The sequence below is a fragment of the Cetorhinus maximus genome, chromosome 18 (genome assembly GCF_964194155.1).
Source record: "Cetorhinus maximus chromosome 18, sCetMax3.hap1.1, whole genome shotgun sequence".
Lineage (NCBI taxonomy): Eukaryota > Metazoa > Chordata > Chondrichthyes > Lamniformes > Cetorhinidae > Cetorhinus > Cetorhinus maximus.
Window position 1 is genome coordinate 52,112,362 of NC_135896.1, and position 25,990 is coordinate 52,138,351.

At 44.0% G+C, this 25,990-nt stretch overlaps 1 protein-coding gene across 1 annotated transcript in view; it reads left to right on the forward strand.

Moving 5' to 3' along the window:
- kiaa0586 (KIAA0586 ortholog) overlaps nt 1-25,990 on the forward strand; it is a 657,376-nt gene that overhangs the window by 530,896 nt on the left and 100,490 nt on the right. The window contains exons 24-26 of the mRNA XM_078562702.1: nt 3,006-3,180; nt 12,223-12,472; nt 24,824-25,074. Of these exons, the coding sequence (XP_078418828.1) occupies nt 3,006-3,180; nt 12,223-12,472; nt 24,824-25,074 (676 nt within the window). The remainder of the gene's footprint in view (nt 1-3,005; nt 3,181-12,222; nt 12,473-24,823; nt 25,075-25,990) is intronic.

Here is a 25,990-nt window from a genome sequence, read left to right on the forward strand (position 1 = left end):
TATGAGATTCAGTTAGATTTCACTCTTAATTTGTAGATTTGATTGGTCAATTAGTCCCACATGAATAGCATGTTAGGAGTACATTTCTATAGACTGCATAACTGATTATCAACAGATATTTTAATTTTTTTTGGGTGCAGGTTTACAATTTTTTTATACAAATTTCCTACGCCTTAATTGCGGACCAGGCTTGAGGGGCCAAGTGGCCTAGTCCTGCTCCTAATTTGAATGTTCGTACTATCTCTATTTGCTCAGTTCATGACTGTCTAGTATGGTTACTACTGAATTTGCACTCCCTGCCTCAGGGAAACCTATTGACCTTCACTTGGCACTTTCCCTGACAACCTGGCTGTAATTGATAATGTGTCATGAGGAAAACTATGACCTTAGCACTCCATGCTGCAATATATTGGATAGGTGATAGGCCTGCACACAGGGAAACCTAAACCCTAATTTATTTAGATATGTATCAGTTTGTTTTCAACCATAAAATGTTAGAAATTTCATGAAGTGGCTAGAATATATGATTTAAAATGGCTAGACTCAACATACACATCAGTGGAGTAGATGTTACTTTTTTAAAAAGCTGGCACTGGAAGCTTCTGACATCCTTACTATGAGTTTAAATCATATATGTGCTTTTTACTTGAGAACTTTTTTAATGTTAAATTCAAGCAGATTGTATGCATTTTCTTGTTTCTTAAATAAAAAATCCCAAGGACAATCTGATCACAGTTACAAAAACAAAAATACCTGGAAAAACTCAGCAGGTCTGACAGCATCTGCGGAGAGGAACACAGTTAACGTTGCGAGTCCGAATGACTCTTCATCAGAACTAAGAAAAAATAGAAAAGAGGTGAAATATAAGCTGGTTTAAGGGGGGATGGGACAGATAGAGCTGGATAGAGGGCCGGGTAGAGATTGCCAAAAGATGTCATAGACAAAAGGCCAAAGAGGTGCTGACGGTGGTGATATTAGCTAAGAAATGTGCTAATGGTGACATTAAGGGTAGAAAGCAGGACGAGCAAGGTACAGATAGCCCTAGAAGGGATCGAAATAGGTTAAAAGGTAGAGATGAAACAATGGATGGAAATACATTTAAAATTAATGGAAATAGGTGGGAAAAGAAAAAAAAAAATATATATAAATTTATTGGAAAAAGGGGGATCAGAAAGGGGGTGGGGATGGGGGAGAGAGTTCATGATCTAAAGTTGTTGAACTCAATATTCAGTCCGGAAGGCTGTAAAGTGCCTAGTTGGAAGATGAGGTGCTATTCCTCCAGTTTGCATTGAGCTTCACTGGGACGTTGCAGCAGGCCAAGGACAGACATGTGGGCATGAGAGCAGGGTGGTGTGTTGAAATGGTAAGCGACAGGGAGGTATGGGTCATGCTTGTGGACAGACCGAAGGTGTTCTGCAAAGCGGTCACCCAGTCTGCGTTTGGTCTCTCCGATGTAGAGGAAATCGCATTGGGAGCAGCGAATGCAATAGACTAAATTGAGGGAAGTGCAAGTGAAATGCTGCTTCACTTGAAAGGAGTGTTTGGGCCCTTGGACGGTGAGGAGGGAGGAAGTAAAGGGGCAGGTGTTGCACCTTCTGCGGTTGCACCCCCCCCCTTAAACCAGCTTATATTTCACCTCTTCTATTTTTCCTTAGTTCTGATGAAGAGTCATTCGGACTCGAAATGTTAAATGTATTCCTCTCCGCAGATGTCAGACCTGCTGAGTTTTTCCAGGTATTTTTTTTTTGTTTTGGGTTTCCAGCATCTGCAGTTTTTTGCTTTTTGCTTTTATCTGATCACAGTTAATTAGTTTGGGTTCATTTCTTGTCTAAAAATAGCATTTTGAATTTAATAGATAAAAGATTTACATATCAAAGCTGAAACACTTTAACCAAAAAATTTCATCTTTCTGATACTTGTTCAACATCTTGGCCACTAAAGACCGAAGACTGAAGACCTTATATTGCATAACCCAAAATGTGGTAGGGTCATGATTAGTTAGTATGTTTCGTGATTAACCTTTATTTGTTGAAACATAAAGGATTAGGAGACTTCTCCTGTGGCTTGAATGCTTACCATTCAGGCTCACAGATTTGCCATGATGCAACATAATGTATTTTCAATGTTAAATAGACCTTTATTTCTTTATGAAATTGGTTTTAAATTATTTTTGAAAGTGTTCTGTTTGCTTTGCATAATTTTTCTTTGTAATTGCAACTTGATAATTCAACAGTTGAATATATTCATTGAATTATACTGAACCACACATACCCCACTGGCCCCTGGTTTGATCCAGGGTTTGTGATGAGTTATCAGTTCTTAGTAAGTGTGGCAATGGCATGCGAAATGGGCTTCAGTATCCCAGGCTAAAGGAAGAAAGAAATTGACAAGGGTATTCGCTCCTATTTAGGTTTGGCTCTGATGTTCCCTCACAACTGTAAAAAAATTGCCAACACTCTCTGGCCAGGGTCATACCTGAAGAATGGTTGTTTGGATGTGGGACTAGAGGATTGTTACATCTTCAAAATATCTCAATATGAATCATCATCTTCAAGAGAGGAGGACAAGAATATAAAATTAGAGGAGAAAGAAAATGCTCTTTGCACTATTTTGTTATCAGTAAGCTTTTAAGTTGAATGAACCACATTTTAAGATTACAGAGTAAAGTCTTGCCTGCATTATAAGAAGATATTTATGAATATGATCCATTGTTTTTCAGTGATATTACTTACTATTCTACAGAATTGAGCAACACGTAGATCACCAAAACTGGGTAGATGTGACTAAAGAGGCAACATTTTTATATCGTTTGTGAAAATGTAAATTATCTATAATTTATGCAGTGATTAAGGAAATGGCAGAGTCAGGATCTTGGCTCTCTAAACACTCTGCCAGCTAATAACTTGTTTGAGAATCTATTCTCACATATTATTTGGAGGTTTCTGGTTATGCTCACATTAAATCTCTATGTATCTAATTTGTTTGATACATTACCATTCTTGCAGACGATATTGATCCCAACACCAGACGCAACCCCACCACACACTCCATCACCTCCTGTTGGATGTTCATCTCTGATCCAAACACCAGATGTCACACCCCAAGATTCTGTAGCAGTAATAGAAGAAAAAGAATCAGAGCCTGAACCAGAATTAGAACCTTTATTGAAGCCATCGCCAGGTGAGTAGGAATTTCTTTAAAAAAAAATGTCTGAAAATGTGTTCCATAGAGTGTAAGATTGTATTGAATTTTCTTGGTATCAAAATGCACAAGAAGGCTTTAATTTATATAAACTTTAGAACAAATTCCATCACATTTTATTATATAAAAGATAAACTTGAACAATTGTTATACTAACTACTAAACAAGATGTATTTATGCTGCGCCTTTAAAAAAAAAAGTCCCATGGTGCTTCACAGGAGCTTTGTAAAGCAAAATTTGACACTGAACCGCACAAAGCAATATAGGATAGGTGGCCAAAAGCTTGGTCAGAGAGGTAGTTTTTAGAAGCATGTTACAGAAGGATAGACAGGAATTCCAGAGCTTAGGGCATAGGCAGCTGAAGGCATGATCAATCCATGGAGCAATTAAAATCAGGAATGTTCAAGTGACCTGAATTAGATGATTCCTGCTAGAGAATGGAGTTTGTCATGGGGACTGAAAAAAATGGCTTTGGTCTTTCCACAAGTTAATTGGAAGAAATTTTTGATCTCATACTGGTTGTCGGATGAACAATCTGATAATTTGGCAACAGGAAGCTCTCAAGAAACAGTCTAGAAAGCTGGTGGGGAGGTCGAGCTGGATGTCGTCAGCTTACATTTGAAAACTAACGCTGTGTTTTCAGATAACATTGCCAAGGGGCACCAGGTGGGTGAGAAATAGGAGAGGGCCAAGGTTAGATCCTTGGGGGACAGATAATGTGCAGGAATTGGATGAGAAGCTATTGCAAATGATTCTCTGGCTCTGATAAGATAGATAAGAATGGAACCAGATGAGAGCATCCCCACAGAGTTAGATGACAGTGGAGAGGTGTTGGAGGAAGATGGTGTGGCCAACCTTTTCAAAGGCTGCAGATTAGTCGAGAAGGATGAGAAGGGAAAATTTACCTTTGTCATAGTCACATAGGATGTGATCTGTGACTTTGATAAGAGCTGTTTTGGAAATGATGGCAGGAGCGGAAACCAGATTGAAGGGATTAAAACATGGAGTTCAGAAAAGATGGAGGACCACATGTTCAAAAACTTTGGAGACGAGAGGGAGGTTGGTGGTGAGGCAAGTGTTTGCAAACTCAAAGGGGTCAAGCTTTGTTTTATTTTAGGGTGGGTGATGACAGCAGTTTTGAAGGAGAGAGAGGGGGAGAGAAGTTCTTGGGAAGAGAGAACCATTAACAATATCAGTTAACATGGGGACCAAGAAGGGAAGTTACATGGTCGGCAGTTTAGTGAGATAGGATTAATTATTGGATAATAATGCCTTGTTGTGTCAGTCTACTGTCTCTTGGTGCCATTGTTAAGTCTCCTTTTAATTGCTTCCTGTCATTGTGAAGGCATAATTTCCCATATGACAAGAAGAGATTTTTTCAAAGGTGCTTGTTTTTCTGAAACTAATGGCAATTTTTTTTCCCAAAAAAGAAAACGCTGAGCCTGAAATTTCACTGTGCCAGTCTCCTACTGTAATTCCAGTGGGAGGCTATTGTGCCACTTGCATGCAGTCTCCCGCCAAAGCTACAGCATATGCATACATGCTGAGAATTGAAGTCAAATCAGTTTGTTGAAACAAAGGTGGTTGACATTACATTCAACAGTAAAGAAAAGCCGACGCATAAACTTTGTTTGCCAATCTAATTATGTTTCTCAACATTTATTCAAGGAAGGGCACATTTAACACAGCATAAGTTTTAACACGCAAAGACCAATAAGTTCAATATTCCTGCCTATTTTTATTATCATCAGTCCATTTGCCATGTTTTTCATATAGATTACCCTGTATTGCAACTAAGGGTAAAGGGCAATTTCCAGCTGATGAGGTTTTAAAGAGGTGCAAGGTTGAATTATTTTCCCTTTTGCCCTTCAGAAAGTGACCAGCAACTCTGCTTCTTTATTCTCCTTCATTGTCCAGCTTAGATCTTGTTGTGGGGTTGAAGTGTCTAAGCACTTCATAACAAAGCTTTTAGAACAGTCAGCCAAATCATAGCAATGTACACTTTAGGGAATCTTGTTCTGAGATGATTAAGGGATGGATGACCAGAGAGTAATGTTATGTTTCTTTCCACACATCCATAAGATAATGAAAAGATGAGCACAATTTGAAGATAAACACAAAAAGAATTAGTGAGGAAGTTAGAAAATAGCTGCATGCACAGAACATGTTAAAAATGTGGAATTCTCCAGCACAAATCATTGGTGAAGCAGAGTTCATAAATAATTTTAAAATGTCTTAAAGAGGATCATTAAAAGAAATGACAAATAAACAGGAGAAGGGGTTTAGACTATGTGGCCCTTCCAGAGAAAATCACTGGCATAAAATTGGGTTGAATGACCTACATATGTCCTGTTACATTTTATGAGTCTGTGTGCAGAGGAATTAAATTGAATTGAAGGCAGGTCTTTTAGTTTTAACATAATTTTTTGCAAAAAAATTTATACACCAATATATTACTTTAGATATTGGGGAGGGTAATCTAGAAACGTAGTGTATTAGTATGGTAACTAGCTACTCCATCAAGGAGGCTCGTAAGCATTCACACCAGTGGGTTCTCTTCATGCTACTTTCCCCAGCAAGCTTGTGAGGTCATCTGACCTGTCAAGCACTGGGTTAAGTAAAGACACTTCGAAGGAAATAAACGAGTGATGTGGGCATGCTGTCACTGAGAGAGAGAGAGGCAGAAGCATGGGAGCAAGGCCAGCTGTCTGCCCTCCACTAGAGCTGCAAGAGAAGTAAGTTAATAATTTCAAAATTTAGAATTAAATAAATGGAAGGGATGAAAGTATTCCTTTACCAGTTACTTAAATGGGTTACTGTCTCCTTCTGTTGAACTATCTCTGATTTCTTAAGAGAAGAATCTAAAAGAATGTAATAAGCTAGTGAATAGACCGTTGGTATTAATTTTGGGTACTCCATTTTAGGAAGGATTTACTGGCCTTGGGGGACAAAATGGCAATTGTTATGCACAGCTGATTGTAAATGCTGAGTTGCTCAAATCCCAAAGGGAAACTTGAAACAACTGCCACAACTATTTTGCAATTTGTATGAATTTCGAGATGTGTGCCCTGAATTCAGTAGTAATAAGACCACTGAGTCTTGTAGGTTTCTTACAAAACTAAATTAAACCCTTATTAATAGAAGAAATTATTTTAAGCCCACACATAGAACTACAAATTACTATTATGATAGCTTCTAAATCCCCTAATTAATCTAACTCCCAGTTACACTTTTGTGAAGGCAAAGTAAGACACATAGGCCAGAATTTTGATGTCGGCGTGTGGGGGCGGGCCCAACATGCCAACGCGTAAAATGACGCGCGGTGATGTTAAAAATGTGGAATTCTCCAGCACAAAGCATTGGCGAAGCAGAGTACATAAATAATTTTAAAATGTCTTGAAGAGGAACATTAAAAGAAATGACAAGTGAACAGGAGAAGGGGTTTAGACTATGTGGCTCTTCCAGAGAAAATCAGTGGCATAGAATTGGGTTGAAGGACCTACATATGTCCTGTTACATTTTATGAGTCTGTGTGCAGAGGAATTCAATTGAATTGAAGACAGGTCTTCTAGTATTAACATAATTTTTTGCAAAAAATTTTATACACCAATATATTACTTTAGATATTGGGGAGGTAATCACCGCGAGACATTGCACTATTTTGGTGGGTGGGCACGCTATGAGCTCCAATGTGCACCCGCCATTAATTAACGGGCCAGTTAAGGCCTTTGAGGCATTAATAGATACAGATTTTTCGGAGCCCGTGCGATCTTCAGAGCGTCACAAGGGTGCAATGGGCAGGCGGGTAGGCCACATTTTTAAAAACCTCATCCATGAGCGGGATTAGAGGGGTGAGTAGGCTTGCGAGTGGTATTTGTTAGACATTTACTTTTTAAACTAACTGCTACTTGCTTGTGTGAACAGGAGAACTTCAGGTCTCTTCAGGGTTGCTTGTACAGGAATTACAGACTTCAGGTCAGGACCCTGGAGCAAACACCATTCTTGGGGCCTTGCTGGTTTCTGGCATCCTTCCTTTACCCTGGGAATGGGAGTTGTGCTCTGCAATGGAGGCATCTCCTCTGAGGAGGAAGAGAGGGCCAGAGGGGGGAGGAGGCCAGGAGTCCATATTCAGCTGCCAGAGGAGCCACTTTTGGGAGGACAGGTGCAGGCACAAGGGGCGCAGGGCCATCAGGAAGTGCAAGGCAGAAGGGGCCGGAGAAGATGCCACTATCCTGCTGCCAGAGTTTACAGGCAGCGAAGCAGCCAGCTCAATATGTCTGAGGTGCAGTGCTGAAGGAGGTTTCGTCTCTCAAGGGAGACAGTGACCTCCATTTGTCAGGTGATTGGCCCTGAGATCAGCTCCAACTGTGTGGGTGGACACCCCATGCCAGTGGCGTTGAAGGTCACGGCTGCCCTCAACCTTTATGCCTCCGGCTCTTTCCAGATGTTGGTGGAAGATCTTTGTGGAGTCTCTCAATCAGCTGTCCACAGTTGTGTCAAGCAGGTGACAGACGCTCTGTTCAGGTATGCATTGACTTTCATTCACTACCACTGAGACGAGGCCAGCCAGGTGGAGCGAGTCAGAGGCTACGCAGCGATTGCTGGGTTCCTCCGCGCCCAGGGTATGATAGACTGCACACATGTGGCCATCAAGGCGCCAGCGGGTGAGCCCGGTGCCTTTGTCAACAGGAAGAGATTCCACTCCATGAACGTGCAGATAGTGTGTGACCACAGATGCAGATTCTGCAACTCTGTGCAAGGTACCCAGGCAGCTCCAATGATGCCTACATCCTCAGACACTCCCAGGTGCCAAGGCTCTTTGATGCTCCAGCTCGGCTGGATGGATGGCTGCTGGGTGACAAGGGCTATCCCCTCAAAAGGTGGCTCAGGATGCCTCTCCGCCATCCAAGAACAGAGGCTGAGCAGCGGTACAATAGGAACCACGGCACCACAAGGGCTGTGGTGGAGAGAACCATCAGTCTTCTCATGTTGCGCTTCCGATGCCTGGACCGCTCAGGGGGCGCACTCCAGTACCCCGCAGATCGTGTATCGCTGATAGTGGTTGCATGCTGCACTCTCTACAATCTGAGGCTGGAAAGGGGGGACACAGTGGAGGAAGAAGATATAGATGCAGATGCTCTGGCTGCACACGATGAGTCCAGTAGTGAGTCTGAGGATGAGCACGCACAGGAGAATGCTGAGGGGATAGATGCTGACCTGGGCAACCTCCGGAGAGGCAGGGACACCCAGGAGGCTTTGATCCAACAATCCTTTAGCTAGCCCACTACAGATGGACCTCCAACACATGCAAGGGCTGCAGGCTCCATACTCGATACCTGAGAGCAACATCTGCCTGGTTAGGAACATTAACTATGTGCCTTGTCAATAAAGCTCAATGACAAACAACTCATTCATAACATCATGGGTTCCCGTGCACATACAGAAGTAAAGAAACACCCTGAGCCTTGTTCACAACTAAAGCATTTAATGATTTCACGAAACAAAAAGAAAAGAAACTTCATTCACGGGTGTTGAGCTGCACATCGACTAATAATCAACTAATACTGGGGCAACAGAAAACCACCATTGAGAAGCCTTTGTTGTGCCTAAGGTGCTTTATGCTTACATTTTCAGGTGCTACATCTAGGTGCTCCCCCCTTGCTGGCACTGGCATCTGAGACAGCCTGCTCACTGTGCTGTCCTGTTGGCCTTGATGACCTTGGCAAGCATCCTGTGGCCCGTGGAGCCTGTGATGGCCCCGCCTGGGAGGGAGTAGCCAGTGGCATGGCTTGCATCTCCCCAGTCATTGCAGCCTCATCGGATCCCACGGTCACTGGCAGAGGGGTGGAGGAGTTGCTGGCTGCATCCGGAGCACCCTGAGAGGAGCCTGCAGAAATGACAGGCAGCTCGTGCACCAACGTGAGGTCACTTCAGACCTCCCTGCTCACCATTAATGGACAGACACCTAGCTGGGATACTGGGTGCCCAATGCATCTCCCACGCTGACACTGACCAGCTGAGGTCAATGCCGTTGTGAGGGCTTGCATGTCGGAGCGCATCCCCAGGAAGCCCTGGTTGTTCTGCTGGAGGAGCCTCTCCATAAGAGTCACCACTTTCTCCATGGAGGAAGCATTGCTCTCGGCCATGAGGGTCAATGCATTGCTGATGCTCTGCATGGACCCCTCCATCACAGAGACCATGCCACACATTGCCTCATGTATCTCCACCAGATCCTCCCGTACAGCCCGCTGGACTTCCAGTTTCCGCTGCCTCATGGATGACTCCAGAGGCACATCATCAGCCACTGACTGAGTATGTTCCTGGTCCTCTGCAATCCTCCAACTGCCGGTGCCATGGGCACTTTCTGTCTCCGCCTGCACCTCAAGTGAGTGTGAAGTACCCTCAACACTGTGCCCTGGGACACTAGCCAACGATCTTATCCCCACCGAGATGCTAGTATCTGTGCTGGTGCGAGTATATTTTCAGGGCCCTCAGGTATCAGCGGCAGGCCCTCTGCCTCCTCGTTCCGGGCCTGCTCCGGTGACGCTGAAAGGAAGAACAAGGACATTTGATTAGTTGAAGTCGTGACTCTGTTAATGTGCATGCCTGGCCCCCGGATCATGATGCGCTCCTCCTTCCATAATCAATGGGAAACCCATGATGGATGCTGAATTCACTGAATAGTGAACAGTGGAATGGTTGCAATGACAGACATTGTGACCTCAGTGCACGGCACTCTTACCTCCCACTGGCACCCCAACCTCACTGCTACCGGTTGACCTGGGCGCATGGCACCTCTCCAGTACAAGAGCCTCCTGCTCATATCTGGTGAGAATCGCCAACTGTACCTGCCCTCCGCCAGCCTGCATCCACTCAGAGTTATTGTGGGCTGTCTTCTCCTGAAAAGGAAAGAGGAGCATTGATTAGTCCATCTGTACCTGGATTGCCATTGCAGCCCTGCCACCCCCACCTGAGTGAAACATTGCAGGGCTCAGGTGAATTGTGACCCTGGAGCCGCCATACACTCACACCAAGCAGCCAGGGCTGACCCCCTTGCCCCGATGCTGTCTCCATCACATTTGCCACCCACACTGTATCACCTTCCAAAGCAAGGAAGCACTACCCCGTAGAACGCCATGGGCAGCAGATGGATGGCTGCCCCAACACCTGGAAGTTCCCCTCCCAGTCAGTCAGCATCCTGACTTTGAAATGTTTTAGGCATTCCAGCACCGTGCCTAGGTACAGATCCTTGAGGTCGTCCCCAAAACAGTACTGTAGGTGTACGTGTACCACATGCAGCGGATACAGAAGCCAGCTCAGCATCACCCTCTCAGGGTCAACTAGGCACAGGCAATAAATGCTGGCCCACCCAGCAAAGGCCACATGCCGTGAATGATTCAATGCAGTAACTACACTCAGAGTTGGGGGGTGGGGCCAGGGGGGCCAACCTAACTGCTGTGCTAAGTGACCCATGCCAACATGGTACTCACCCTTCCTGATCGCAACAGGTCGTTGAAGTGTTTGCAGCACTGAACCCAGGTGCGTTGCACCACATCGTGTGCACTGACCCTTTCTGCTACCTCCTTCCAGGCACGTTTCGTCATGTGGGGGGGCCTTCTCCCATCCCTCAGCATGAGGATTTCACACCATGATGCCACCTCCTCGAGGAGGGCAGCAAGTCACTCATCTGAGAATCGAGGGGCACAGTGCCCCGCCGACCTGCCCTCCTGTCTGGCCTGCTCTCCGACAGCGCTGTTGGGAGCCCTTCTGGTTGCCATTGTTGCCAGCCTTTAGAAGGCTGTCTGCACGCTCTTTAAACAGGTCGCCATTGGACCCGGTGGTCGTTGTAGTCCCGCCTCCGCCCGCCCCCTCCTGCTGTCTTCGGGAGCTGCGATTCACGCTGGGTGGGCCTTAATTGGCCCGCTCGCATAAAACGGCGGCGCAGAGCTCCACGCCTGCCCGCTCCCACTCCCGACCAGGCTGCCTGAGAAGCAGAAAATACTCCCCATAGATTTTAAAAGACCCAAGCAAAGAAACATTATCCCCTGAACAATCCAATTCAAAGTGAGTTTTCTTAACTCCAGTTCTTTGTAGATAGCAGCTTAAGGCTTAGATTCTGGAGACTTTTCACACTTGTTTTTGATCTTAGAATGCCTACCCTTACACACAGCCTTCTCGCCTTTATCCATATTTTCCCCTTTGAATGCAAATTCCCATTGTTTCATCGTGCCTTTGGACTTTACCTCTCTAATAATAAAAATCTCTCATAGTACCAATGTTACCAGTAATCTTTGGAAAAAATAAACACACTGTTTCTTAACTTCTCCTGGCTAGGTGAAACATTTCACCCCTCCTTTGAATTCAAACTAGCCTGGTTTATTTAAAAAGGCAAATGTTCCCTCTACACCTATGTTTATCTACTTTACATTATCTTCTGATATATCAAAGCCTTTAGACCGGCTGCCTTTAATTCAATAAGTTACACACACAGACATACAAACACAGACCCCACTATTACTCTACTTTACAATAAATTCCAGTAACATTATGAGAATTACATCTTCCTGACACATTTCACCAGCATGATATTGGGGTATGGGTACTTAACAAGGAAGAGAAACTGGATAAACCTGAGCCATATTCCCTGGACGATGATCTGACTGAAATGTTAATAAGGGATTGAAAAGGCAGATGAGGAATGGCACTTCATTCTGGTCATTAGAAACAAGGGAACATTATCTTAAATTTAGAACTAGATCTGATAAATGTGAACTTTGGGAACATTTTTTCACAACAGTTGTCATAATGTAGAAAGTATTGACTCAGAAAAACATGGAAGAAGATTTAATTAAGGTATTTAAAGATGATAGATACTTATTTGGTATAAGTTTGGATCAAAAAATTGAATAGTAGATACCGTATATTAATAAACTGACAGAGCAGGTTTGATGGTTCAAATGTTTATTTTCCTGTTCACTTGTATTGTGACTTATCATAAATAACTGTAATATTTTAACTTAGTCATAGATGCTGCAGGACTGGCGTCTCCAGGAAAATCAAGTCCTGTTAGTACTCCTGTTATCACGCCAATTCCTACTCCTTCAAGAGTGTCAACACCATCACCAGTAACAGAACCCAGCTCTGAGAAGACGAAGAGTACAAGCTCAGTGCCTTCACAACAACTTCTAAACCCCTGGGGAAATGCAGAGCTCCCTCTGGAGGAAGAAAATCCCAGCTCAATACAAGAAGCAGCACCACAGCCAAGGGCTATGTAAGTGATCAGTTACAAGGTGAAAATATAGGCCCAGATGTTTCATTCCCTAGTTGGAGTTGTACCCTGGAAGATGAGCTCGGGAACCCACCCAAAGGCCCCCACACAAGGGCTGCGTGAGAATTTCCCGGGAAGTTTCAATTTCCATTGGTCATCTGACCTGCGTCTGGAACCATCCGAAACTGCGATTTAAATTGGAGACTTTGGATGGTTCTGACTCTCTTAACAGAATAGTACCCAGGAAGGGTTAGAAGTATTAAAACCACTCCTGGGTAACAATGGGTCTGACCACCCAAACCCTGCCCACCCCTCCCCCACCAACCCCGAAAACCTAACTTACACCCCTGACTACCCCCACCCTCCTTCATCATCCCAACTACCCTCTGACCACCCAACTACCCCCCCCCCAACCACCTGACTACCCCCTACCCCTCCAATCACCTGACTACCCTCCCACCCCCTCCAATTGCCTGACTACCCCCCACTCCTGATTTCTCCCCGCCACCGACTAACCCCCAACCCTTAATCACCTGATCCCACCCCCTAGCTATACCCCAACCCTCCCAAGCACCTGACCTCTCCACCCTCCTCTGGCTGACTACTCCCGGACTACCCCTCCTCATCCCGACTACCGCCCAGCCACCTCCGACTCCCACCCGATCTCCTCCTGACCAACTGTTCTCCCCGCAACCATACCCCAACCACCCTAACCCCCCCACCCACTTAACTTAACACTTACCTACTCTCCTGTCAAAGTGGCTGGGACCTTTAAACTTAGCAGTTAATGGCAGATAGTGCTGTAAATAGGGGGTGTGGCTTCACTTGCACCGATGATCCTGCAGTGCACGGAAGGGACTCCAGGGGCAACTGCGCTGCACATTTCTCAGCAGGGCTGGGTCGGTCGTCCAGATGAGGAATGTGCAACTGAAGTCTAGGGTGAGTTAAAAGGTGCAGAGTGGCAATCTGACGGTGATTGCTACTGCACAGAAGATTCGGCCCATAATGTCAGCTACCTGCAGTTTCCAATATACGTAATCAGTATCCCAAATCTTATACCTGTCCAGTTGACTTTTCCATTTGTTCTGTGTACACCTTGTGCTAGTACCATCAAATCATCTAGAATGGCATGCAGTCTATAAAGAGTTTCAGTATAGGCAGTTGCCCCAAAATATTACAATAAAAATAAACTAAGCATAGTAAAGCATGAGAGCGGGAAACTAATATTACAATCAGTATACTACAACCATGATGACCAGTGCTGCCACAGCATGCATTTTTATGGTACCATTAATGTAGGAAAACGTCTTCTGTTGCTTCATAGAAAAATAGAAAATTTACAGCACAGAAAGAGGCCATTTTGACCCAGCACAAAATAGTTATCTAACCTAATTGCAATTTCCAGCTTAGTCCCTAGTCCTGTAGGTTACGGCACTTGAAGTGCATATACAAGTGTTTTTAAATGTGGTGAAGGCTTCTGACTCTACCACCTTTTCAGGCAGTGAGTGCAGCCTCTGGGTGAAAAAAATTCCTCAACTCCCTCTAGCCTTGTACTAATTGCTTTAAATCTATGTCCCCTTTATATTGACCTCTCTGCTAATGGAAATAGATCCTTCCTATCCACTCTATCTAGGCCCCCCATAATCTTTTACACTTCATTTAAATATCCCTCAGCTCCCTTTTGTTCCAAAGAAAACAACCTCAGCCTATCCAATCTTTCCATATAACTAAAATTCTCCATTCCTGGCAGCATCGCATAAATCTCCTCTGTACCCTCTCTCATGGGATCACATCCTTCCTGTAATGCAGTAACCAGAACTGTACACGGTATTCTAGCTTCAGAGAACCAAAAGAAAGAATAACGATCTGAGCAAAAGAAGGAGAGATTGGGAGGACTTATCTGAAACCTGGTCAATGAGTTGTGTTTTAAGGATGGCTCTAAAGGAAGGAGAAAGGTGGACGGGTTAGTAAGGGAAATCCTCAGCATAAATGGTAGATGCTTGCTTGCATGGCCAGGTGTGATGAACAGGGTGGTAAACCCAAAGAGGCCAGAATTAGAAAAACAGAGAGCTTGGGGTGGGGCTGAGGGAAGTGGATGGCTGGAAAAGGTTACAGAGATGGGAAGGACTGAGCCACTAATGGAATTAAACACACGGATGAGAATCTGAAATTGGCTGCTTTGGGGCAAACAGGACTTGGTGTGGGATGACATATAGGCAGCAGAGTTTTGGGTAGGCTAAAGTTTATGGAGAGTGGAAGGTGGAAGGCTGGTCAGGGGAGCATATGAACAGCTGAATCTGAAGGTGACAGACATGGATGAGTATTTCAGCAGCAGATAGACTGAGATAGGGCAGATAGGGTAGATACGCTATGTGACCAAGTTGGAAGTAGGCAGTATTAGTGTTGTAAAGGATGTATAATTGGAAGCACAGTTTGAGATTGAATAGGACACCAAGATTACTAGCAACCTGGTTCAGCCTGGCATGGTGGGTGGGGAGGAGATTGAATCGGTACAAAGGGTTTGGAATTTGGGCTAGGGGTCAAAGATGGAAGTTTTGGTGTTCTCCATATTAAGTTGGTGGAAATTTTGTTTAATCTAAATCTGAAAACTAGATGAAAAATACAAGAAAAAAATAATACCATACCTTATGCATGTAAACTGCCAGAAGGGTCATTAATCAGTGCTTAAGTTTATACCTTTTAAATAAACTTTGCAAAAGCAAATCTCAGTTTCCTTTGAGGATAAATCTGAAATGTTTATTTGCTGCTTGTACAAAATTCCCACATTCCTTGTGATTTCCTTCAACAAACCAGAGTATTGAGTGTACAGAATGTTAATGTGTTAAAACTACTAGTGTTGGCCAAAGCCAAGAAAAATTTACAGATAAATATTGCCTCTTATTAAGTTTAAGCTTTTAATGAACCGTCTTTACCTTAACTTGTAGCATTTCCCATTCATCCAACGCCCTCTTACAGTGAATGACATTGACTCCAAGTCGAGCAATGTACAATTTTAAAACTCTCATCCTTGTTTTCAAATCCTTCCATGGCTATGCCCATCTTAACCCTGTAACTGCCTCCAACTCTACACATCTCCAAGATTTCTGTGCACCTCCAATTTTGCCTAGTTATCACCGTCCCAACCATGCCTTCAACTACTTGGGCCCTGAGCTCTGGAATTCCCTCCCAGAACCTCTCCACATCTTTACCTCTCTTCCTCATTTAAGACACTCCTTCAAACCTATCTATTTGATTAAGCTTTTGGTCAATTTTCCTTATATCTCCCAATGTGGATGAGTGTCGAAACTTGTTTGATAATGCTCATGTGAAGAGTTTAGGACATTTTGTTATGTTAAAGGCACTATGTAAATGCAAGCTGATGTTGCCATTGTGATTACATTTCTCTTCTTTTCCTAGCTGTTTTCTTCCCATTTCTTTTTTCCTCTTTTGAAGATACTGGGGTGGGGTAAGGATCAAGTTCAGCTTTGCAGGAGTGTAAAATGAATGTTAATGGATTGGCCACTCAGTTTATACCCTGCCCAATTTTCCTTTCCATTATAATCAGTGGAAACGAAAATCACTCAAGGTGTTTGATGGGTGACCTAGCCGATATCACACATTTTACACCGTCATCAGAAGCTAAATTCACCTCTGGTATCTCCAGTTTAACTTTATAAAGCAGAAGTCACAAGGAAATCATTTTTCCAAGAACTTTATATTCTAACAGGTCACTATCTTAAGGCTTCCCTGCAGGAATTGTCTGGTTTATATTAAAGCTGCCGGTAGTTGAAAGTCATGTCGCCATTTGACAGGGGAATGCCGTTGTTATTACATACTTGGTAAACAATGAAAACAAGGCACGAACAGCTTGGTATCTGACTGTAAATCAGTTTGTTTCGGCCTGTAAAACAAGTATGAGTCACCATGTTATTGCTTTACTTATGCTGTTGCAGAACTGTGATGGCAGCAACTTGCATGTGACAGCTGGTATGCCATCCAATCAACTAATGTTCAGCATTGAATTCCACCCAGATTTTCCACTACTCTCAGCAAAATGAAAGTAGAACGCTCTTCCAAGCCCTGTATTTTGTTATATATGTAAATGTTTTGGAGTATAGTTTGAGAATTTTTGGCATCATCCAAACCCTTTGATGTATTATGGGTTTATAATATATAGTCTGCTTGTTGTCCTCCTGTGGCTTGTAGTGAAATGAAATCCAATATAACTACAATTCAAACCATATGTCACAAAGCACTTCAGTTCATATCATGTGATTCAATCACAGAAAGCCTTCTGGCCATCATTGCACACCATCTATAAAAATTGAATGGAATTGTCCACAAACTGTAACTTAAAAATCATATTGAATGGCACAATTTGGAATGTGTTTCAGACTGAACACATTTTGGCATTCAAATGATACTGATGATCTTTTGTGTCACTATCAGTTTGTGATATCTGAAAACCTTGAGGTGTTACTGTGTTGTATGTATTTTAACCTGTATGTAATGGTCATGAAAAACATAGCAGCTGCTGTGATTTCACAACAACAGCAACTTGTGTACACCTGTATTGGGCTAATTCATAGCCCATAGATCAACGGAACGTAGCTTGGAGATGAAGATAACAGATCTGGAAATTACTAGCTAACCAGACAGAAAGACAAGGGGGTGAATTTTATGTTGAGAAATTGGGACTGCTGCAATTAACACGCATGCATAAAATCCAGTGTGTTGACATTGTCGCCAATAATACGAAAGTTGTTAACAAGGCAATAGACTTGAATCTTTTGTTGCCCTCGCCATTTTTCTGTGAGTGCACGTGAAAAAACTTGGGAGGGAGTCACACCAGGTATTAGGATTATGTTACACCTTATGTTACAAAGGCGGATATGAAGGCTCAAAGTGGGACCGTGGCTGCATTCAGCAGAAGACCGCTGCTGAAGGTGGGAGAGTTTCATAGTGGTATAGCTTTTACTTTTTATAGTTTCAGCCTGCATTAGGACATTTTTTCAGGGAAGGGGGCATACAGGAAGTACTACAATCAAGTTTGTGCATCCAGCATTGGACTTTTAGACTGCTGTCCCCATGGGAATTGTTCATTCGATAGGAGGCTTCTCAGGGAGCTGCAGACATTCAAATGATTAAATAAAAGTGTAAAAAGCTGAAAAAAATGTCCATGCATCACAACCAAGCACCTGAAAATATACCTCATAAAAATGCTGTCTACAGATATTTATTTTAATTTTATTTTCTAATGGAGATTTCATCCCGCCATTTGATGATATTGATGAAAAATTTAAAGGCCGCCTGGCCGATTCGCCCGCCTGCCAACTGTAAGGTTGGATGGGCCGCGAAAAATCAGAGTCAGTTGCGCTGTTAAGGGGCTCTTAATTGTTGTCGGGTGCACTTCCAACTTTCATGCATGCGCGCTGAGTGAAATGTTGCGTGAGTGCACAAGGACTTTTTACGCCCCATTGGGTTGGGCGCACGTCCATTCGCGAGATGTAAAGTTCGAGCGTGCGTGTATGTGAGTGAATGTATGTGTGTGAGTAAGTGCAAGTGTGCGTGTTTGTGTCAGAGAGAATGAGTGAGTGTGGTGTGTTTGAGAGTGAGTGAGTGTGTATGAGAGAGTGTGGTGTGTGTATGAGAGAGAGAGTGTGTGTGTATGAGAGAGAGTGTGTGTGTGAGAGAGTGTGTGAGAGAAAGTGGGTGTGTGTGTGAGAGAGAGAGTAAGTGTATGTGGGACAGAGTGTAGTGTGTTTGAGTGTGTGTGTTTGTGTGTGAGTTTCTGTGTGCCTGTGAGTGTGCCTGTGTGTGTGAGAGAGAGAGAGCGTGAGAGTGACAATGTGTGTGTGTGAGAGAGAGACTGTGCGTTTGTGAGAGAGTGCGTGTGTGCGTGACAGTGTGTGAGCGAGAGAGTGTGTATGGTGTTTTTGAGTAAGTGTGTGTGAGAGAGAGAGTGTGTGGTGTGAGAGAGAGTGTGTGTTTATGAGTGTGTGTGTGAGAGAGTTTGTGTGTGAGAGAGAGAGACAGTGTGTGTGTGCGAGCGAGAGAGAGTGTGTGTGAACGAGGGAGAGTGGGTGTGTGTGTGTTTGGGCGCTGGCCCGAGGTCATCGCGCACTATTTTACACCCATTCATGTCAGATGCGTGCCCACTCGACGAGGGAAAAATTCTGCCCAGTGTGTGCGAGAGGGAGTGAGTATATGTGCGTGTGTGAGAGAGTGAGTGAGTGTGTGTGTGTGAGAGAGAGAGAGTGTGTGTGTGTGAGAGAGAGCGAGAATGTGTGTGAGAGAGAGTGTTTGTGTGAGAGTGTGTGTGTGAGAGAGAGAGTGTGTGTGTGTGTGTGTGAGAGAGAGAGTGTGTGTGTGAGCGAGAAAGAGTGTGTGTGTGAGAGAGTGAATGTGTGTGTGTGAGAGAGTGAATGTATGTGTGAGAGAGTGAATGTGTGTGTGTGATAGTGAATGCGCGTGTGTGAGATAGTGAGAGTGCGGTGTGTTTGAGTGAGAGTGTGTGTGCGTGTGAGTGAGTGTGTGTGAGTGAGAGTATGTGTGAGTGTCTGCGTGTGAGTGAGAGTGTATGTGTGTGTGAATGTGTGTGTATGTGAGAGAGTGAATGTGTGTGTGTGCGAGAGAGTGAATGTGTGTGTGCAAGAGAGTGAATGTGTGTGTGTGTGTGTGCGAGAGAGTGAATGTGTGTGTGTACATGTATGAGAGTGAATGTGTGCGTGTGTGTGCTGTATGAGAGTGAATGTGTGCGTGTATGAGAGTGAATGTGTGCGTGTATGAGAGTGAATGTGTGTGTGCATGTATGAGAATGAATGTGTGTGTGTGCGTATGAGTGTGTGTACGTATGAGAGTGTGCATGTGAGAGTGTGTGTGCGTGTAAGAAAGAGAGTGTGCGTGTGAGAGAGAGTGTGTGCGTGTGAGAGAGAGTGTGTGCGTGTGAGCGAGAGTGTGTGCGTGTGAGCGAGAGTGTGTGTGCGTGTGTGGAGAGAGTGTGTGTATGAGAGAGTGTGTATGTATGACAGTGTGTGTGTGTGTATGAGTGCACACGCATGTGTGTGTGTGAGTGTGGTGTGTTTGTGAGTGAATGTGTGGGTGCGAGAGAGAGTGAGTATGTGGGTGAGAGAGTGAGTATGTGGGTGAGAGAGTGAGTATGTGGTGTGAGTGGGTGTGTGTGTGAGTTTGTGTGTGTGTATGTGAGAGAGAAAGAGTGTGAGAGAGTGACAATGTGTGTGAGAGGGAGAGCCTGAGTGTGTGCATGACAGTGTGAGTGTGCATGAGAGAGTGTGTGTGTGAATGAGACAGTGTGGGGGTGTGTGTGAGTGAGAGAGAGTGTGTCTGTGTGTGTGTGAGAGAGTGAGTGTGTGTGGTGTGTTTGTGAGTGTATATGTGTGAGGGAGTTTGTGTGTGTGTCTGTCTGTGAATTTGCATGTGTGTGTCTGTGTGAGCATGCATGTGAGTGTGCATGTGTATGTGTCTGTGTGAATATGCATATGTGTGTGTGTGCATGTGAATGTGTGTGTGAGTGTGCATGTGTGTGAGTGTGCATGTGTGTGTGTGTGTGCATGTGTGTGTGCATGTGAGAGAGTGTGTGTGAGTGTGACAATGTGTGTGTGAGAGGGAGAGACTGAGTGTGTGTGTGAGAGAGAGACAGAGTGCGTGTGTGAGAGAGAGAGTGTGTGTGAGAGAGAGTGTGTGAGAGAGAGAGTGTGTGAGAGAGAGTGTGTGTGAGAGAGAGTGTGTGTTTAACAGAGTGTGAGTATGTGTGTGAGAGAGAAGAGTGTGTGTGAGAGAGTGTGTGAGATAGAAGAGAGTGTGTGAGATAGAAGAGTGTGTGTGAGAGAGAAGAGTGTGTGAGAGAGAAGAATGTGTGTGTGAGGGAGCGTGTGTGAGAGAGAGTGTGTGTGTGTTTAACAGAGTGTGAGTATATGTGTGAGAGCAAAGAGTGTGTGTGAGAGAGAGTGTGTAAGAGAGAGAGAGTGTGTGAGAGAGAGTGTGTGTAAGAGAGAGAGAGTGTGTGAGAGTGTGTGTGAGAGAGAGTGTGTGTGAGAGAGCGTGTGTGTGTGTGAGAGAGCGTGTGTGTGTGTGAGAGAGAGCGTGTGTGTGTGTGAGAGAGAGCGTGTGTGTGAGAGAGCGTGAGAGAGAGCGCGTGTGTGTGTGAGAGAAAGAGAGTGTGTGTGAGAGAGCATGTGTGTGTGAGAGAGAGCGTGTGTGAGAGCGTGTGTGAGAGAGAGCACGTGTGTATGTGAGAGAAAGAGTGTGTGTGTGTGAGAGAGCATGTGTGTGTGAGACCGTGTGTGTGTGTGAGTGTGGTGTGTTTGTGAGTGAGTGTGGGTGTGAGAGAGAGTGAGTGTGAGAGAGTGACAATGTGTGTGTGAGGGAGAGCCTGAGTGTGTGCATGACAGTGTGAGTGTGCATGAGAGAGTGAGAGAGAGTGTGTCCGTGTGTGTGTGAGAGAGTGAGTGTGTGTGGTGTGTTTGTGAGTGTATATGTGTGGGAGTTTGTGTGTGTGTCTGTGTGTGAATTTGCATGTGTGTGTCTGTGTGAGCATGCATGTGAGTGTGCATGTGTGTGTGTCTGTGTGAGTATGCATGTGTGTGTGTGTGCATGTGAGAGAGTGTGAGTGTGACAATGTGTGTGTGAGAGGGAGAGACTGAGTGTGTGTGTGTGCGTGACAGAGATTATGTGTGTGTGTGAGAGAGAGACAGAGTGCGTGTGTGAGAGAGTGTGAGAGAGATTGTGTTTGTGTGTGAGAGAGTGTGTGTTTGTGTGAAGTGGGTGTGTGTGTGAGAGGGAGTGTGTGAGAGAGAAGAGTGTGTGTGAGAGAGAAGAGTGTGTGTGTGTGTGAGAGGGAGCGTGTGTGAGAGTGTGTGTGTGTTTAACAGAATGTGAGTATGTGTGTGAGAGCAAAGAGTGTGTGTGAGAGAGAGAGTGTGTGAGAGAGAGAGTGTGTTTGTGAGAGACAGTGTGTGAGTGGATGTGTGTGTGCATGTGAGAGAGTGTGTGAATGTGACAATGTGTGTGTGAGAGGGAGAGACTGAGTGTGTGTGTGTGCGTGACAGAGATTATGTGTGTGTGTGAGAGAGACAGAGTGCATGTGTGAGAGAGAGTGTGTGAGAGAGATTGTGTTTGTGAGAGAGTGTGTGTTTCTGTGAAGTGGGTGTGTGTGTGAGAGAGAAGAGTGTGTGAGAGAGAAGAGTGTGTGTGAGAGAGAAGAGTGTGTGTGAGAGAGAAGAGTGTGTGTGTGTGTGAGAGGGAGCGTGTGTGAGAGAGAGTGTGTGTGTGTTTAACAGAGTGTGAGTATGTGTGTGAGAGCAAAGAGTGTGTGTGAGAGAGTGTTTGTGAGAGACAGTGTGTGAGAGTGGATGTGTGTGCACGTGAGAGTGTGTGTTTGTGACTGTGTGTGTGTGTGAGAGAGAGTGGGTGTGTATGTGTTTGGGCGCTTGCCCGATATCGCGCACTATTTTACACCCATTCGTGTCGGGCGCATGCCCACCCGACAAGGGAAAAATTCTGCCGTGTGTGTGTGAGAGAGTGAGTATGTGTGTGTGTGTATGAGGGAGTGTGTGTGTGTGAAAGAGAGAGTGAGTATATGTGTGTGTGAGAGAGAGAGTACATGTTTGTGTGAGAGAGAGAGAGAGAGTGAGTGTATGTGTGTGTGTCTGAGAGAGAGTGAGTGTATATGTGTGTGAGAGAGAGAGTGAGTGTGTGTGTGTGTGAGAGTGTTTGTGTGTGTTTATGAGGGAGAAAGTGTGTGTGTATGAGAGTGAGAGAATGTGTGTATGAGAGAGACTGATGAACTTTTAACAGAAGAATAAAACATTTATTTTACAAAAGATGTACTATATTACAATACTCCTTCACCCACAACTATACCTTTGCAGATATATACAGATTTGTAAGGATAACACAAGTTAGAAAAGCTATCTTATGCTGTAATGTTCACAGTAAATACACAGTCCATGTAAACCTATGGTGACCTGTGGTCAGACACACCACACTCTGCAACCAAGTGACAGATACCACCCCACACAGATGCTATGGATTTCTCCTCAACTCCCCCCAGACGCTTGTCGTGCCATGAGCCAATCAGTCTCGCTGAACTCCATCTTTCACACAAGGGTTCCCAATCTCCCATCTCCAAGAACTCACTTTGGAATTTTCTCCCAAGCTGACGCTTTCTCTCAGATGCCTTCTGCAAGGGTTTCGAACTCTCCTTCCGATGTTCCTCTCCCCGGGTCACCACATGCATTCAAGCTGTCTTCCATGCACTCTCACTGACTCAGCTGTTAACAATACACTACTGCTTCACATGCCCATAGCAAAGAGTTACAGACCTTCAGCCGTCTCTTTGGATATTCTTGCCGCATGCATGCTGTTCTCGCTTTAAATCTACTTTCTGCAGCTTCTGCCTCTTTAAGTTTGAAGCTTGGAGTCTTCCTCTCTGTCCCTCACTCTTATTTTCACCTAACAGGACCTTTTCCAGGTTCCTGTCCTTCCCTTTACTAGAAGGTCTTCTTGGGACTTTCTCCTGTTCCTCACCCCTGGACTTTGGGGTATCTTCTTTAGCTTGGGACTAGCTATCTGTCCCCTTTGCTCCAGTCTCTCCTGGCAGCTTCTTTCAACCAATTTTAGCTTGGGACTGGCTATCTGTCCCCTATAGGTGGCTTCAGTTTGGCAGCTGTCTTCAAACTGAACTCAAAACTGCTGTTTCTTCAGTTTTTCTGTGTGTGGCTGTAGGAGGGACCTGTCTCTCTGGACCTCCGTTGCTAGGCAACAGCCCAGTTCCTCTGCTTACGGTCGTCAAACTCTCATTAGAAATGCAGGCACCTTTCAAAGTGAAACTAAAACTCACTTTTCTTAACACAGATACAGAAATACAAATCAAATTTAAACATTAAAGCTAAAACTCATTCCTAACACACAAAAATACAAATATAACTTACTTAAACTATCTCTATTTCCTAACAAGTAGTACTTTAACAAATGTGTCCTCGTTGTACAACAGTGACTACACTTCCAAAGTACTTCATTTTCTGTAAAGTGCTTTGAGATGTCCGAAGGTTGTGAAAAGCGCTATATAAATGTGAGCCTTACTTTTTTTGCCTGTATATGCAAAATAGACTTTTTTGGTAATGACCTGTCAATCATCCATGCACACAAGCCTTCGGTAATGCCCTGATTACTAATCCTTCAGTGAGGATATCATGATGCACCAACTGCATGGGGTGTCCTAGCTGTCAGCATCTGTCATGTCACCAGCAACTGACAAAAAAATCTTGGCACAAATGTGCTCCTGATAGTCCCACTTCCAAAACAAAGCCGCAAAGATTATTTTAAAAATAGCTTGATGTACATCAGTATGCTAGGATCCGTGCAGCTTACACTGCATTTTCAGAAGTCCTGGGCGCAGAGATATTGATGTGAATATCACACACAAATGTTGTTCATGTCATTATCCCACAAAAATCGAAAGTCTGTACTTGCTTTTTGAATAATCAATATAATGATTGTGAAAGTAAACATTTTAGGTCTGAACTAAGGCGTGTTCAGCACATGCACCATTACACAATTGCAACTGCAACCAATAAATATTGAGTCCATTTAGATGACCTAGGAGTCTTCCCTTGTGTGGACTGCTTTTATAAGATCTTTAGTTTATACTTAGTCTGCTACTGGATGTCAATTTTATCCTGAGTCCAATGTCTATATCGGCACATGGTGAAACCATTCTACTTACGCTAAACTTGGTTTTGAAATAATGAGCTAGCAACTGAGAAGAAAATGTCAGCTAAATGTGCCTGACCTTTCCTGCTGCCAATTGCTTTTCCTGCACCATCTATTTTGGTAGGTGTAAGGGGTGTTACAAATTAGAAAACATGCAGCTAAAGAGAAGTTTAAAAAACCATAATGCTTGTGTCTATGCATCTATTTTCCCTTTTACTTAAAAATAAAGTGCAGCTTCTTTTCCACACAAATAAACTGAGTAGGTGCAACGTGGGATGGTGAGCTGCAACACTAAGAGTAATTAGGCCCATCAGTGTTTCATAATTACATTCTTAATGTTTCAGATTTAGGCCCTGAAGTTGTGCCTATTTCTCCTCTAGTTTTAAAATGAGTACATCCTCGGGGGCTATGGAGAATCTGCACAAATTTGGGCTTTGGTAGTTCAGTGGGTATAGTTTATAAAGTGGATATTAGATTGATTCATTACTTTTCCTATGATTCCATGTTCCTTTTTGATTTTTTTTAGATTTCTGGATCAGACAGTTTCTAATGTAAAGTAATATGGCATATTTAACTATTTATTAATTTCTACCTATTTCTATTTATCTTTTTTATATTAAGCGTTATGTCAGTAGCCAAGGATGAAGAACCTGAGAGTTTGGTTCTACCACCATGTGCTGTTATACTTGTAGTCCCAACTCCAGTTGAGCCTCAAGTGCAAACTCCAACACTCCCTGCTCAATCGCTGACTCCACCACCATCTACCGAAGAAAGTTGCTCAACCATCTCCGTCACTGAAACTGAGACTGCTGACCGAAACATCTCTGAAGGAGAGATCCTAATAAGCTATGGGCAGCTGACTGCAGCAAAAGGTATAGCTACACAAGACCACTTACTTAGCAATTAATCAGTAAATGTACAACATGTGGACTGTTGCACAGAACTGTAGATACAAAACAATGGGATATAGAGCAAGTCTGAGAAATGCAAACTAGTTACTCAAAAGCAATTGCATTGGAGAACTAAACAGTGCAATACACATACTATCCTTGCACCTTGACATGAGTTTGAACCCAGCCTAAACTAATGAATAAATGTTTCTCTTCTGTCCTGGCTGTGAGGTCCTTTGTGAAATGAGTGTGGGTAATTTCACACAATTGTTAGTGGTACACAGGTTTGTCAGGTACACAGCCTAAAACTGCCCACAGATAAGAAATTCCATTAAATTAACACAGTCAATGAAATAAATCAATATGATGGCTGACATAGGATGTACAAAAAGGCACATTGAAGAAGTAGGATGAACTTTTCTGAATTTGGGATTCAAATACATTGGGTGTAAATTTATTACAACAGACTCACTTGCAGCTGTGGTGGGGGGTGGAGATGGGGTCTGGTAGTCAGTTGTGAACCCATTTGCCTGTGAAGAGGCCTTTAATGTGGTTCTTTAAGTCAGCGACAGCATTAGCTTCCCACCACCGGGTTTCCCAACCAATCATAGCGATTAGGTGTTTGACGACCCGCATCTGTCAAAGGAAGGATTTCTAGTAAAGGGATCCTGACAGGGGTCATTGTGGCTATACCATCTGTTACTTCCTTGAACTTCAGCAACCACAGGAATGGAAAGCAGAAGTGGGAAAGCTGTCCTCCTGGACACTGACTCTTCCCTCAATATTCTGCTCCGGGATCTGAAGGACTGCAGTGAAGCGCTGTTTCTTGCAGACAAGAAGAAGAGGCCAGCCTCTCAACCCAAGCAAGCATGGGTGGAAGTAGTGTAGGAAGTGAGCA